The sequence below is a fragment of the Falco naumanni genome, chromosome Z (assembly GCF_017639655.2).
Source record: "Falco naumanni isolate bFalNau1 chromosome Z, bFalNau1.pat, whole genome shotgun sequence".
NCBI classification, from domain to species: Eukaryota; Metazoa; Chordata; class Aves; order Falconiformes; family Falconidae; genus Falco; species Falco naumanni.
The window spans coordinates 50,499,702-50,515,896 of record NC_054080.1 but is presented as its reverse complement, the minus strand read 5'-3'; the positions used below and the strand labels follow the sequence as shown (position 1 = coordinate 50,515,896).

The window sequence follows — 16,195 nt, the reverse complement described above, 5'->3', positions numbered from 1 at the left end:
AATAGTAGATTTCCATTATTTGTCTGCTATTTTGAAGTGCTTTCATGGTCCCAAAATAGAAGTTTGCCTGCCCTAAAATTGTGAAAATGTAGCTGGTACCTTTTTATGGCTGTGCTGTTGATTCCTGTAATACACGGATGATATTTTACTTTTCAGCAGTCTTTGCAGTTCTTGCTGGATAACTGTAACTATATTCCCATTTTAATATTCAGATATAAACAAAAAATTATCTTTACTGTGCAAATGAGAAATGCCTTTGGGATATGTAAAAGCCTCCAGGTATTTTCAAACAAGCCATTGTAAAAGTACTACTCATGTTAGTATACTTTCCAGCTACTTTAAATACTATTGATCTCAGTATTATGTAAAGGGCATGCTATTTCTAGTTCACTGCTTTTTGAAACATTCTTTTTTTTTTTATGATGATGAGTTGGGAAAAAAAGTGCTAGAAAGTACCTTTTACAGGTAAGTGCATGTGTAAACTCAAATAGATTTGGGATTCAGATGAGAGTATCAAAGATTTTGAAATATTTTTGTAAACTTGAAGATTTTTCTCTTAGAAAACATGAAATCTTGAGAGGTCAACTGACTCTGGTTTTTCTGTAGGGCTTCTAGTTGACTCCTTTCCTTTCTTCTGGAAGGGACATGTGGCAGGATTCATTAAGGATCAAACTGGCAGTGATACGAGACATGGTAAATTTAAATGGGGACTATATTTGGCTTGCAGATAGTCACATTTGGCAAGCTTGCCTTACATAAATGTTTTTCTACACCTAAATGCTAAATGTGCTGAGTCCTGGAAGTCTTTAACAAAGAGCAAGAATGGATTTGTTGTTGCTGGCCACTCTTAGAAACAGTAGCAACCTGAATGTTAGAGCCAGTGATGAAGAGTTTTGTTGTTCTTCCTGGGGAGTTACCTGTGTCTAAAGCTGTACAAATGGATAAAAACATGGCTGAAAAGCAGGCAGTCAGAAATAACCAAAGAATTTTTGGAAGGGTAATCACAGGAACCTAGGCTGTGGTTTGCTGCATCCTGTGAATAGCAAATTGTGGAAGAAACATTAAAGAGGTTGACATAGATTCCGTGCTGACTGATGATACACAGATGTACTAAAAATGACAAGTAGTTTTTGTGTAAAAGGATAAGTGAATGTGCTGTATGAATGAGCAATATAGATTGCTGATGTTAATTGAGATTTAATTAAAAAAGCTGTATCTTGCATGTTTTGAAGAGATGATAAATAGCTTTCAGAAGCTTTCTTAAACCACTTACCATTTTACTGTTGTGCAAATTAACAGGAAACAGAATGACAGGAGCAAGGAAGTAAACAAGATCCAAGACATTTTTAAAGGCCATTACCGTTTTGTCACTCTGACTTTAAAATAAAGTGGACTCCCTAGTTATTACCACTCAATAAAGTGGACAGAATAATAGAGCATAAGAGTACAACCTTTCTATCTAAGGTCAAATAATTGTGGTTTTTCTACAGTTGATGAAAGTTTAATATCCTGTTTCATTAAAAATTCTCAGAACATTGAACATAAGTCAACATTCCATGGAGAAGAAGGTATTATGCAGGTTGCATGTGTGCATATCTGCATATCGGAGCACAAAATATTGACATGATAATTGCAGTCAAGCCTGATTGAACAGTGGCCTCTGGGAATTCAGCTGGTGTTGTACCAACTGGATGGCTGCTCAGGACACAGTTTGAAATGCAAGGTGCAAGTTAGCACTTTATTCAGCACAGGCAGGCATCATTTAAAAATCCTTGGGGGAAACCCTGGTGATGTGCAGATGTTAAAGCAGTCTGTTCTGAAGTGCTGATATTTTGAACACTGTTAAGAGACTTGTGTATTTTGGATGAAAAATGTTTGCAAAATTATTACGAAAAAATGTCACTATTTTCTTTACTACTGTAGTGTAAAAATATGTTTAGTGTTTTACGTACTTTGCTTAAAATAAGAGGCCTTAATAAATCATTTAATGAATTAAATCAATCGAGTCAGAGATGCAAGAAAAATTACTTTTCTGTGATGATGCTTTTCCATTTTGATACATATAATGTAACATAGAACTGTTTCTATAAATAATTTACCAAGGAAGTAACTTCATTTTACAGTTTTTTTTTAATTAGGTCTTGAATTCTTGTGTAAAGAAACAAAAATAGTCATGTGCATTTTTTCTATATAAAGAAAACGTGCCTTAGAAAAGTGAAGAATGTGTGGTATGGATTTAAATTCCTTTTTTACTCCATGCTGTCTAAATCTTGTAAAAGTACTGTATGTATGTATTAAAAGAAAAAAAATGTGTGTCAATTACAATTCATCGTGAAGTATAAGGAACTTATAGACTCTGAAGTGAAAATAGTTTCCATTTCATAGTTTATTTTGCTATATTTTTTTATCTTCTTAATAGGTACATGGAAACACAGTAAGGTTTCTAGTTGAAGATTAAGACACAGGCTCTGTTTCTGCTAACCACTGACTGTAGCCACAGGGATGTGGCTGTACACAGTAAATTACAATATTGGTGCCATATTTACAGTAACGTTGACAGTCTGTGCTCTACAATTTCACATTGCACAAGGGCGATTAATTATCTATTTAATACCAACAGAATGTATGCACTTGTGTAAGTCTGTAAAATAGTTGGAGGTTGGAAGACTGGGAGAGATGATTATCAAAATAAATGCTGTGTCACACAAGCTGGTATTTTGTAGCCTTTCTTGTTCTGCAGCCTTTTTTTTCAAAGGAATACCTTTCAAAAGTAACAATATTCCTAGAAGCAGTTCATTTTTAGTAATATAGGTTTACTGTTAAAATATAGCCTTTGTTCTTTAACATACAGCCCAAAGTTTGCAGCATAACTTTAACTTTATTAGCTAAGGCCAAATTTGTAGCTGCACTTTTTTGTTTGTTTTTTTGAATCCTGCTGCTTGTAAAACTGGAATTACATATTCCATGAAACATGTAAACAGTAAATTAAATTTATTAGTTAAAATTATTTTCATTTAGTTGATGTAAAAATGACATATACAACTCTGAATTACTTTTTCTTGACAAATGGTTAATTGCTTGACTGATTGAGACCTGTGGTAGGATACAAGATGCCTCTTTTCCCGGATGGTTTTTGCTGAAGATTTTAGGAAACATGGTGTTTTGTAAACTTCAGCAAGCTTTTATTTTTTTACAACCTTAAGGTTTTCCTAGTGCATATTCTGGTTTTGTACCTCATCCGTAGTTAAACGTTTCCTCATAGTCTAATGTTTCATTTTTGACAAGCCATTAAAAATGTGCCAAACCTCAGAAATATTATCAAGTCCTGTTTTGTAGAGCATAGCATGACACAGGAAAGAAAATCATGACACAGGAAAAAAGATCATAACACAGGAAAAATGTTAAGCTGAAGAATATTCTGTCAGTTTCTTCATTTTTTTGGGAAGCTGAATCTCAATAATCTTTGCAGCTAAATACATCTGTGTTAAACATTTAAAATAGGTAGTACTCAGGGGAAAACTGATTGGAGCTTAAAACTTGTACAAATTGACAGCCTCTCTTCACTCCATTTTTCATCCTAAAGAAGTCTGCAGATATTCTTAGCTCACATCATTATTGCTCATCAGTGTTTCTAATTAGCTAAACAGGAGTTTGTCTCGGTCATTGATCATCATCAGCTTCTTGACAGTGCTTGAATTCCACCCCCCCCACCCCCTCACCCCCCATATTCCAGTGGACTTTTTAAAAAATATTGTAAGTATGTATCAGCTCAGTTAATAAAATTGGTCAAAGATTTTTTCTTAATATTTGTTAGCCTTCTAAAAAAGAGGAGGTGATTGCTGCAAGTCTTATCAAGTCTCATTTCAAGGTTCAACAGCAGATCCAAATATGACGTGTAAGTTCCAGTCGTACTACCATGAGTGTCTGTGGGGAACTGTCCTGTAACAAGCATTGGAAGCTGTCCTATGCCACCAGTAGAAGCTGCTGATAAAAGTTCCATATGAGGTTTCAATTTATGGTTTAGGCTTTTTTTTTGTGTGCTTAATTTCTGATAATTAGGATTGGTTTTTTTAGCTATAGGTGGTAACTGGTCAAACTATTTTTGGGGACATTACTACAGCCTGTGCTATCTAGAGAGTCTGAAAGAAAACCTCAGAAAGCCAAGACCACTTGAATTTACTTTAAAGTTTCCCCCCTCATTGCAGTGGCGATAGATCTGGTTTTATAAGCTTGGCTCTTTAGCAGCTTTGTTCAAGGGACTGTTTGACTGAGCATTGGATAAACAGGGAAAATACTATGTTTAGCTAGAAATGCATTTTGAACCATTGGCTAGTGTGTGCCTGTAAAACAGGCACATTTTTTTGATTCAGCAAAGTCCATTTTTTCCTCTTCAAATCCCAGGCTTTATTCTTGAACCCCCTTTTATACAGACTTGGCGTAAAGTCACGGGGCTTCGTAAATTTTTGACTACCAGTAACACCAGAATTAGCTGTCCATACTACTTAGTTCTCTAGAGCGGATTGTTGTTATGTGTGTTTCTTAGCTGCTTTATTCACTTTCTTCCCATTCTTTCTTTACAATACTAATAATAACGAAAAAACAAAAACTCCCAAAACCACCAAACCCCACAACTATAGAGTTCTTTTGAGGCTTGCTCTGGGAAATCTACCTTACCCATCAGGTTTTCAGATCAATTAATGCATTAGAAAACAAGTTTAATAAATTTCTAGTTGTGATTGCATAGATGAGTTAAGAGGCTAGTTAATTTTCCAGTATTTGTGTTTAATTTGTCCTTGTTTTAGAAAAGGCTGACTTTGTGAGAGGAGATAGTGGTTAGAGGAACTGGGAAGACAATGGTGTATTGTGAATGGTAGATAAAGAATTAGTGGTTAGAACAATGGCTTATTTTAAGTAGAAATATACAATAAAAACAGCTGAATTTAAGTGGAGAGGTAAGTACATCACTGTGGGAACAAAGAACTGATAGTACATGTCGGCCAGCAGTTCAGGATACTTTTGAGGGCCAGAGGCAATGCTATTTAGTGGTTCATGAGGCTTTTGTGTGTGTCTGTTTTATTGTATGATTCTTTCTGTGTCTGCACATTACTGTTTTGTAGTATTTAGTAGTAAAGATCTGCTTTGCTTTTAGTCTTCTGAAGCTCTTAAAATTTTGGATCAAGCAGTTACGCACGTGTGTAATCTTAAGTTTTTAAGTTGTCTAGCTGTAATTAAGACCTGAGGAAACTTGGAGTGCTATAATACTTACAGTGTAAACATAGATTAATATAGGTCCCTCACTTTCAGATAAATTACGGTGTAATGTGCTTATGGGAGATACATTCTTCCCAAACTATTTGAGGTTTGTGTACTTCAGCTATTATCTTTGAAAAAGGGTAATTGGTGATAGCCTTTAAGGACCCCACAGCAAAGTAATTAAGTATGAAGAAGCCTTGATATTTTTATACCAGAGCGGCTTTTGGTTCCTTTAAGTTGTGGAATAATGTACAGTACCTATCATGAACCGTATACCTGTTTCAGGAACATGCACAAACTTTAGTGATAAGTATTACACAATAATCTGTTTACACACATTTCTCCTTACTACCTCCTAACTTTTAAAGTTCTTTAATATCTTTCAGTACATTTCATAAGCTTATCAGAAAGTCTTTTACCATTTTTTAAAAACCTGACTGAGAATGTGATTTCTGTGAACTAGTTATGCATTATAAGCAGAGTGAGTCAGTTTAATTAACTGTCATGTGTTATGAAACCTGTTTGTTGTTTTCTCTCTTGTACTCAATTTTTTATCCTTACGTTTTTTTTAAAGGACATCACGGTGTAACCTTTGGAATACATCAGATAACTTCATATCTTTGCATGGATTTCTTTAATTGCTGCCTATTTAGTTCACTTTTAGTAGATGTTCAAAGAGCAACTATGAAAAACTGGCTGTACTGTGTATTTCACTGCTCTTGTCTTCCTAGTAACCTATCATGACAATTCCTTGATGCTTCTGATGCAGGTGGTCATATGAGGTCAGGGTCTGATGTGCATTTTCTGTTAAATTTCTGTCTCAGTTAAAATGTTAAATACCTTTCATACATGACATGTCTTTTGGAATGCTTGTTGAACATTCATTGTCGCAGTATTCTCCAGACTAGCCAGCTGCAGCAAGGTGTTTTACCATCTCATACCAGCACACTCTTCATGCCAGTCCCTCTGCTGCCTTCTCCTAGTCCCTCCTCACCCAGGGTGCACTCTCCCTCTCCTCTCTGCTTCTTCCCTCTCTTTCTTCCTCGGCTGCTCCCTCTTTGTTGGCTGCCCAGCGTCTTCCCAGAACCAGCCACAGCTGCACCTTATCTACATCGGCCAACCCACCGCCCCTGAAGCCAGCCCACAGCTGTATATTATTAACATTAATTAACCCAGCTTCATTACTCTGCAATTCCCCCTTCTTTTTTTCTTTTATCTCTTTAACATTTCATACCTTATGTTTTTAACAATCATCATAGCCTTTTTACAAATAATTTTTTCATACAGTCCTCTATAATTCCTCTGCAATTTATGGTTTGACTCTTCTGTGATCATTACAGCTCCTGAATTACTTTTTCATGGAAGCAGATTTTTCTAATGCCATACAACTGCTTAAGATCCCATATATTTTTGTTTCTCCTAGCTAACTAATTTAAATAAATGCATTTTCAGCCAGTTTTTTTTTTAACCTTTCTTCCAGTGCTATAACGCACCAGTGCTGCTGCATTTGCAGTAGGAGCATGCTACTTACAGTTATGATGCCTTGAGACCTTGATTTCCAGAAACCTTGCTTAAATTCCATACAATTTTTACTTAATTCTTTATTTACTCACAGTCAAACTGGATACTTTAGTAGTCGTAGAACTTTATTTTAAAAAACATTTTATTGAATGGCCTGTGGAGACAGTGTGGTTTAGCCTTTAAAATCATTGGTAACAGTAGAATATGCATTAATACATAATAGTGGAGAAATATAATTGCCCATATATCTACTGTCCTTATTGGTCACTGTTCCAAAATACTGCAGCAGATGAAACCTTTTGTGCACCGTTGGATATTGTCATCTGCTTTTGATCAGATTTACAGACTCGTGGGTAACATTCTGCCGTCCACATCTGAAATGTTCCCAGTTTGCTAGAGCAGAAGTTGCACAAGTAGGACTCTCTGGCTTCCAAGGGTGGCTTGTATCTAGCCATGATGAAAGTTTTTAATTGTGTTGTGAGAGCAGGGGTAATTTGAATGAGTTTCTACTTCTCTGTCACCAGTGGTGCTGGGGACGGCTGAAGTGTTTGGCCATTTTTAGGGAATATATGTTTCTCAGACCTTTTGTCACAGGTACTGATAGGAATGTTGTCTTGTGCCAAGGAGTCTCTGTGTATCCTTACTATCACAGCATTTGTTTTCTTTCTGCTTAGGAACAGAAGCCAGTAAGAGCATCAACATTTTAACACAGTCAAGAAACAGGGTAGCAAGGAGAAGTGGTTTATTAAACGAAGCATTAATGACTCATTAGCTGGCTTTCTGTGAAGTGTTGTGGAGATGGTTATAGCCCTGCAGTTATGGACACATAGAGAGGCTCAGCTCGTCCCTCTTACCCAAGCTTCTGAGATGTCTTCCCCCTCCCCCCCCCCCCCCAGTAAAAGTTACAGGTTTTGCCCTTGTGAAAGACAGTAAAATACTTATCCATGATGTTCAAAAGTGCTGTTTCAGACATAGAAATGCCATGTAGGTGAGAGAAGGACTTCACAAGCCCAAGCAGCTTAGTCGTTCTATATTGCCAAGAAAGGAAAAAAGCATTTTGCTCAGTCTATGGACAAGTAGTTTCTGCATTTGAGACAGATAATTTCAGCTGCTTAAAAACGTATTTTAAGACCTCTTACTTCTGCTTCTTTTTGAACGAAGTTGTGTTAGCTGTTTACAGATGTAATTTGCTGTCACTTGCCATATGGTCTCTGATTAATTCTGCATGGCCTGTCAGTTTCAGATAATTTAATTTTCTATGCTTTTAAATGACATTCATTATCAGGACATGAAAAATTCAAATGATTAACAGCAAATTATGACTAATAAAGTGTCTATTTTTTTGTTTGTTTCCAGAGAAAAGCAGAAAGCTGAAGTCAAGGACAGAAGGGTTTTAGAGATTTTGCAAGCCAAAGACAGCAAAATAGAAACCCTAGAACAGGTTCGTATTATGTTTCAATAGAGCAGTTAAGAAAACCTATTAGTGACATCACATTTATATTCCTTAAGATGTGAAAATAGTTTGCTGTTGTGCCTTAAGGTGAAAGTTGCAGGTGATTCAGAGATTATAACCTTCCGATAAAGTATTAAACTCTTCTGAGTTCTTGAAAAAGTTGACACTTCACCTAAAAAGTTCCTGTCATTTTATATGAAACTTCTTCAGAAGAGTTTTTATCAACTCATTGTCTTACTTTGCCTGATGGACTAATCTAAACTTGGATTTGGATTTAGAAGAGTTCTGACTATGTTTAGGTTTGTAATGTGCCCATGGTTTGGAAAGTTTTGCCATCCTCAAAAGTATGAAAATAAAACATTTCTAGAGTAATGAGGACTAAAAATGTAGTATCGTAAAGGCAGTACAGGTTTTTACTTTAGTGTTACTAACCTATAACAGTATTTATTAAGATAACTGTTAACATAAACTATAAAACAATACTGACAAATCCAAAATGTCATATGGAAGTCTTAGGTCATGTGTATTCTCTATTGAACTGTTCACTCAAGTTTGAGAGCTGTGTATTAGTAAAAATTAAATGGAAACTATGTATTGAATGAAGCCATTGATAAACATGGGAAAATATGAGTGCATTTTCTAAATCAAAATAATTATTTGAAAAGTAATCGAAGCTTTTGAGCCCTTCATAGTATTAGAAATACGATACTTGTGAATTCTGACACTAACAAATACTAAAGAAACACAAGAGAAAATAAACATTTCACCTTTTTCTCTGTCAGTCTCAAATTACCATCTTTTTAAGAGTATGAGGACAACAGAATATGCTTTTCCATATTATTGAGGGTGTTAATAAGAAAAAAAAAGTCATAATCAGACCAAGTGTGATATGGAAGGGGAGAAAAAGAATTGGAATTACTTTGCAGATAATAAAGCTTGTAGCAAAAACATGGACAAAGGTTGAGTGTGTGGTTTCAGATGTCTGAATCCTGCAGTTGCTGGAGCTAAAAGGCTGACTTCACAGAATGGTTGAGGTTGGAGGTCATCTGGTCTACCACCCTTGCTCAGGCAGGGTCACCTAGAGCCAGTTGGCCAGGACCATGTCCAGATGGCTTTTGATTATCTCCAGGGATGGAGACTTCACAACCTCTGCAGGCAACCTGTGACAGTGCTTGGTCACATTCACAGTGAAAAACTGTTTCTTGATGTTCAGAGAGAACCTCCTGTGTTTCAGTATGTGTCCATTGCCTCTGGTCCTGTTGGTGGGCACCACTGGAAAGAACCTAGCTCTGTTTGCATCCTCCCTTCAGATATTTATATGCATCGATGAGATGTCCCCAGAGCCTTCTCTTCTCCAGGCTGAAGACTCCCAGCTCTTTCAGCCTTTCCTTATAGGAGAGATGCTCCAGTATCTAAATCATCTTTTTGGTACTTTGCTGGACTCTTTCCAGTAGCTCCATCTCTGTCTTGTACTATGGAGCCCAGAACTGGACACAGGATTCCAGTTGTGGCCTCATTAGTGCTGAGTAGAGAGGAAGAATCACCTCCTTCAGTCTGCTGGCAATACTTTGCCTAATGCAGCCCAGCATACTATTTGCTATCTTTGATACAGTGGTACTTTGTTGGCACATGGTCAACCTGTTGTCTGCTGGGACCCGTGGCCCTTTCCTGCAAAGCTGCTTTCCAGCTGGGCATCCCCTGGCATATACTGATGCATCAGCCCCAGCATACAAGGTTGCATAGGCTTCACAATCAGAATGGTTGGGGTTGGAAGGGACTTGTGGAGATGATCTAGTCCAACCCCCGGCTAAAGCAGGTTCACCTAGAGCAGGTTGCGCAGAATCATGTCCAGGCGCTTTTTGAAGGTCTCAACAGATGGAGACTCCACAGCCTCTCTGGGCAGCCTGTTGCAGTGCTCCGTCTCCCTCAAAGTAAAAATGTTCTTCCTCCTATTCAGAAGGAAATTCCTGTTTCAGTTTGTGCTCATTGTCCCTTGTACCACTTGCCCCTAGGTACCACTGAAAAGAGCGTGTCCCCATCCTCTTGACACCTGCCCTTGAGGTATTTGTGCACAATGATGAGATCCTCTCAGTCTTCTCTTCTCCAGACTAAACAGGTCCAGCTCTCAGCCTTTCCTCATAAGGAAAATGATCTGGTCCTCTAATCATCTTCGTAGCCCTCCACTGGACCCTCTTCAGTAGCTCCCTGTCTCTCTTGAACTTGGGAGCCCAGCACCCTCCACCCGCTGGCCACGCTCCTCCTGATGCAGCCCACGCTGGCAGCGGCCTTCTTGCCCGCCGGGGCACACTGCCGGCCCACGGGCCACTCGGTGCCCTCCAGGCCTCCCAGGTCCTTCCCCGCAGAGCTGCCTGCCAGCAGGTCAGCCCCAGCCTGTGCTGGTGCGTGGGGTCGCTGCCCCCCGGCGCAGGACCCTACCCCCGCCTTTGCCGAGCTTCATGACGCCCCCCCCGCCCCCCTGCCCAGCCTGCCCGGGCCCCGCTGAACGGCAGCGCAGCCTCCGGGGTATCAGCCGCCCTCCCAGCGCTGCACCAGCAGCAAACTGGCCGCGGGCACGCTCTGCCCCTTCGCCCGGGGCGCCGGTGGGTGGGCTGAGCAGGACGGGACCCGGTGCTGAGCCCCGGGGCACAGCGCTGGCTGCGGGCCCCCAGCTGGGCTGCGCCGCTGGTCACAGCCCTCTGGGCTCTGCCATCAGCCAGGTCTCAGCCCACCTCCCTGCCCACCGCCCAGCCCACCCGGCCTGCGCTCCCCTGGGGCGGCTGTGGGAGACCGGGGCAAGAGCCTTGCTGGGGACAGAATCTGCTTTTTTGTTGATAGTTACAACTTTAATGCTTATTGTAATGCAGCCCTTTCAAATAGCTTCCCTTAGAGTATCATTGACTGGAAGGATCTGGTGAAGGTCACCAGATAATGTCAATGGCCAGTGTTGCATATAAAAGCTGTGTGCAAAGGTGATGTCATTCTGACCGTCTTACTTCATCCATTTGCTGGGATGCACAGGGTTGAAACAAGAGTAGGATCATTTTCTGAGTTTTTGGAGTGGTTTTGGTGGTTTGGTAATCAAAGGCTGCAGCTGGCATAGAGAACAATGTAGTAAGAAGAATTCTTACTTATTTTGTTTTTCTGGATTCTTTTTTGTTCATCTAATGAGAAAAAGATAGGTTGCCTATGAAACTGTGAGTTTTGACAATAATGATAACGTTCTTTTCTGTAAATTATAGACAGCAAGACTTCAAGGCTGTGTATTGTAGTCTACCAATCTGTTACATCTGGGAAGGTGAGATTATCCAGTCATCTTCACTGTTGTTTTTGCCCTTCCTTTTCATGCATCATACAGAGATACCAGTTGCAACAATATTAGTTGTATTTATTTACTGGGAATAATAATACTGGGTTATTTATTTACTAGGAATTTCTGAGTGGCCACCAAACACCTGATAGTGTGAATCCAGGCTGAGTAAGGGAAAAAAGGCGAATAAATAACATATCTCATAATTCGACATGTATGTAAGCTGATATTGCCGCCAGAAACAACAACAAAACCCTAGGAGGACATGAGATAATTTTTCTTCTCATGTATTCTGCTTAGGCTTTGTCCTGACATGCTTAAGAGCCTTTTTAAAATTACTTAAAAAAGGAAGCATATTTTCCACACCCTAGGTGAGATGCAGCTAAGTTAGCTTTATTTGTAATAAGATATATCAACTGTTTGAAGGCTTTCCATTTTAATGTATATTAGTGAAAATAAACAAAAATAAATAATTTTGAAACTTATGACTGAGAAGTAATATGGTCTTTAATCACTTATGCATAACCGAAACAGGGGAAAAAGGGCTCAAATATTCGTGGGACTGGGACATGTGGTTTTAATTGTAAAAATCGGTGTAAATCAGTTTTGTAGACTTTCTTCTAATGTTGTTGGAACAGAATATCTGTATTGAATTTTTCTCTACTTTGGTGTGACTTCAATCTTGTGCACCTTTCCTAAATGACAGTGATGTAATCTTCATTTTTAGATAAATGTATAAGACTTTTCTTGCCGTGAATTTATCACATAACTGCATGTTGTGTTCAAACGTTGTTTCATATTTAAAATGTGGAGCATGTAGATGTGTACCATTCAAAGGTTCACATAAATACAATATTAAAGCACTTCATTTTTTGTTTCATATATCATTGCACATAAATTCAGTACAAAATACATTGCATTGGAGTTTTCCATTGTATTTTCCCCTTTGTTCTTGTTTTTAATTCTTATCTTTGTAATTGATTGATTGATAACTTTTGGTCTTGAGAGTCACAGCTGTGCCTCATCTGGCATATACATATTTATTCTAAATGCTGTATGGTAAAAATCTTATATAGTGGCAGACTGCTATACTGATTTTATTACTGTGATTTTTGTTTTGTACCATGGCTCAAAACTCTTGTCTCAGTAGTTATGTATCCTTGCCACATATACATAATTTCTCAGTGTGTTTCAAGCAAAAGAATTTCTGTTACCTTTAAGTGAATAACTCATTATAATTTTAGTTATTCTTCTGAAGGCTGATTGCTGCAGATATCTTTTTTTCATTCTCCCTTTTCTTTGGAAATCTTTCCCACCTGGTATATTTAATTTATTTGTGTATGTCTCAAATAGATTACTGGTCCTTTTTTTTTTCCCATTTAAAAGAAGGTGAGTTTTGGGGGAGAATGCATTCAAATTTTTGAATTTAAACAATTAGTTAGAGGATAGTATGGGAACAGGGAACTCAGTCTTCTGCCATTCATGCAATAGATAAATTAAAATATCTTCACCTGTTTTCCTTAGAAAATGAAATTAAAGATGTGTAAAACTAGCAGTAAACCTTTTCTAGAACATTGTTAATTAATTAGGTTTCAATTTTGATTTGGAGGAACTAAAGCTAATCTTTTTGTCCTAGACCTTGTAACGTTTCAAAACCTTATCAACTGATTATACTCCAGAGGGGTTAAAATAGTACTAGCTTGCCTCATTATCTGCATTTGAAAATCTTCAGCTTGCTGTGCAAATCTATATTAAAGCCCCTTTAATGGGTACAATTGAAAGAAGCATAATTCTACCTTCAAGCATTAATTAACTCTAATAAATTATTTTTCTTAACTTTTGTACCTTCACCTGGTTGTATTTTTCTTTGTAATCAAATGCTGTTATTACATTAAGACAAATGTATACAGACATTATTGCCATCGAAACACTTTATTTCCAGTAGCATATGACCTTGATTATTGTTGGTTAATGAGGGACATGAGAATAATTTCAGTAATGGGGAGCCTGGATGAATATGTCAGTAGTGATGAGATTATGCGACGTTTATAAACTCCTTGCAAAAAAGTTTCTCCAGTGAATGAGATTTATAGATACTGCAAGTGAAGTACATCTGAGGGCACAGATTTTTTTTTTTTCTTTAGAAAGATCATTTTACTCAAGTTGTACCTTGGATTAGCCTTCAGTGGTGAAACCTGTCTGTTTTATGTAGCCCCTTTGAACTGCATCAGTGAATTATCTGATGTATTTGTGCCTTTCTGCTTGCCATCGTCTAGTTTTCTCATAAAATTAAGGGAAAGAAATCTTGTTAAGGAGCTAGTCTGAGTAAGAAAGAGGGGAGGAAAATATTTATTATTCAAATAGTTGAGTTGCTGATTCCAGTTTATTGATAGAAGGCTACCTGAGGTAGGTGGTATGATGACTATGGCTAATACCTGTGGGCTTGTTTGTCTGAAGGAATTAATAAGCTGTAAATTACAGTGTACCTTTACAGCTCATTAGTACTTTTGTATGAAGTCCCAGTAGGAATGCTTTCTCTACAAGGTGAAAATGTGTTTATGTGAAGTGGCTTACTCAGTTTTGAGGAAGGAGTTTTCCTATGTAACCTGCAAAAAAGCAGCTATATTGGGTGTTTGTACAGGTGTGCTGTAAAAGCATGCTTCACCTTTTCATTGACTTGTCTGTGTAGGCATGCCTGAAGTTGGCTAAACCTTCTGGATCTGTATTACTCGGGCTTTGTGTTCTCAGTGGTCTTTCCACAAAGAGCCTGAAATGATAGCTGCACTTTTTCAGATGAAGAAAAAGTGTAGGCAAGAAACGTGGTGTTTCTTGTCCTCTGCCCATTCCACTGGTTTGAAATGCTAGATTCTTAGGTTAGCATAGCTCAATATTCAAGCCTGGAAAGAAGAGGCAGGTCATCTCTATGATCTCATTCAGCCTCTGGGGAGCTGGGTTCTAGTTCTGGAAATTTCTTGCTCAAGCCAGGTGAGAATATTTACCATGCAGCCAATTAGACTTACAATTGGATAGCCTTTTTGCTTGAGATAAAATTGCTTTCTAAAGCCATTGGAAACTTTTTACTGTAGAAGAGAGAAACTTCCTAACTGTGTTCAATGTATTACGTGGTTGCTGTAGTGACACAATTTTATTTTTATTTTTTAATTGTGAAGTCAGTGTAGTTTTAAGAGGGTGAAGCTGGATTTTATTCCCCCTTTAAAGACATTGTTGATGTGAAACCATATATCATGGCTTCTTACTTGAATACAGGCAGATTTCCTCAAGTTCAGGAAAACTTGCTCCTTAAGAACCAGGTAGCAGAAAGAAGCTTGCAGTGCCCTTTGAGATTAGGTTCTGCCCATACAAATCTGCTGACCACGCTTAGGAAGGAGCTTGTCAAAAAAGTTGATCATAGCAACAGCTGTTCTTTATTTACTACTTCTGATCTGGCAGCATTGATGTATGTGAGTGTAATGAAATATTGCTGTGTCAGGAGTAGATGCTAGTAGGTATCTTTTTCTGCAGATCTCACATAGTTACACATGGTTCCAGAGATGGAGGCTAACTCACTCTGAGGACCTTGTATAGGTCTCTTGGAGAAGGAAAGTGTAGGAAAAAACCAACAACCTTGTTCGTCAAGGTTGTGTTCCTCAATGAAGGGGACAGAAAAGCTCATTTTAGCACATTTGTTAGTTTTGGTTTGGAATTAGTAGAGAGAATAGGAGGTAAAAAAATACTTCGGGTTTTCTGCTGCCTGACCTAGAGGGCTGAGCTGCTGCTTTCCACAGTTTCAAAATATAGCTGCTAAAAAGAGAGGGAGTAGGGAAAGTATCAGTGTATTGCAGGGGCAGAGAATCACTAGACAAAAGAGGAAAGGGGATTTGTTTAGAGCAGCTGATGGTTAAGGTAGTATTAGAACTGTGGCGAGATTGTCAGATTATCTTGTCAGTGTTCACTGTAGTTACCCTGAGAACTGTCATACCCTCATTAGAGGAAAGTGGACAGTTAATCTTAAATCTAGCAGATGCATTACTGCAATACATGCTATACTGGCGGAAGTGCTGTTTTGTTAAGAAGCTACAGCTTTTCTTTTTTGGCAGTGCTCTGTCATTTCCAAGTTAGAGGTGTGTTTTTTGTGAAAAACTGCCCCTATGTATTACCCCATTGCAGGGCAAGGAGCTTCTGTATCCCTTGTTTCAGAGATGGCAAACCTATTGTGCACGTGCTAGAAACAGTATTTGGCTCCCTTGTCAGTGCAAATATGCAGCTGTTGGCAATGCTTGCTAGCACTACACCTGTGCAGCAGAAGGAACCAGCAGAAGGCATACAAAAGATGGTAGGATATTGTAAGTGAAAAGAATAGTGGAGTTTTGTTTTGGGTGGATGAGAGAAGGCATGTTCTACAGTGTAGTTGTAAGAAGCAGCTTGAGTAGAATGACATGGTGCGCATCACAAACAAGTTTTGTCAGTGCTGTGACCTGCTTAGCAGATTGATGGCTGAAGATGGTTCCTTTGCTGCCAGTGAAAGTGAAGGGCTAGAGCTGCAAGGCTGTTACGTACTAGATAAAGTCACAGTTTATTTCCACCACGTGTTCTAAGAAATTTTGTCGAGTCATTTGATTAAGATAGCCAACTTTCCTGAAGACACCAAATTAATCACATTA

General features: G+C 38.4%; 1 protein-coding gene across 2 annotated transcripts in view; it reads left to right on the top strand.

Annotated features, from left to right (window-relative positions):
* CNTLN (centlein) overlaps nucleotides 1-16,195 on the top strand; it is a 197,735-nt gene that overhangs the window by 23,267 nt on the left and 158,273 nt on the right. For both annotated transcript variants that reach the window (XM_040579978.1, XM_040579977.1), the window contains exon 3: nucleotides 8,131-8,215. In XM_040579978.1, coding sequence (XP_040435912.1) covers nucleotides 8,131-8,215 — 85 coding nt within the window. The remainder of the gene's footprint in view (nucleotides 1-8,130; nucleotides 8,216-16,195) is intronic.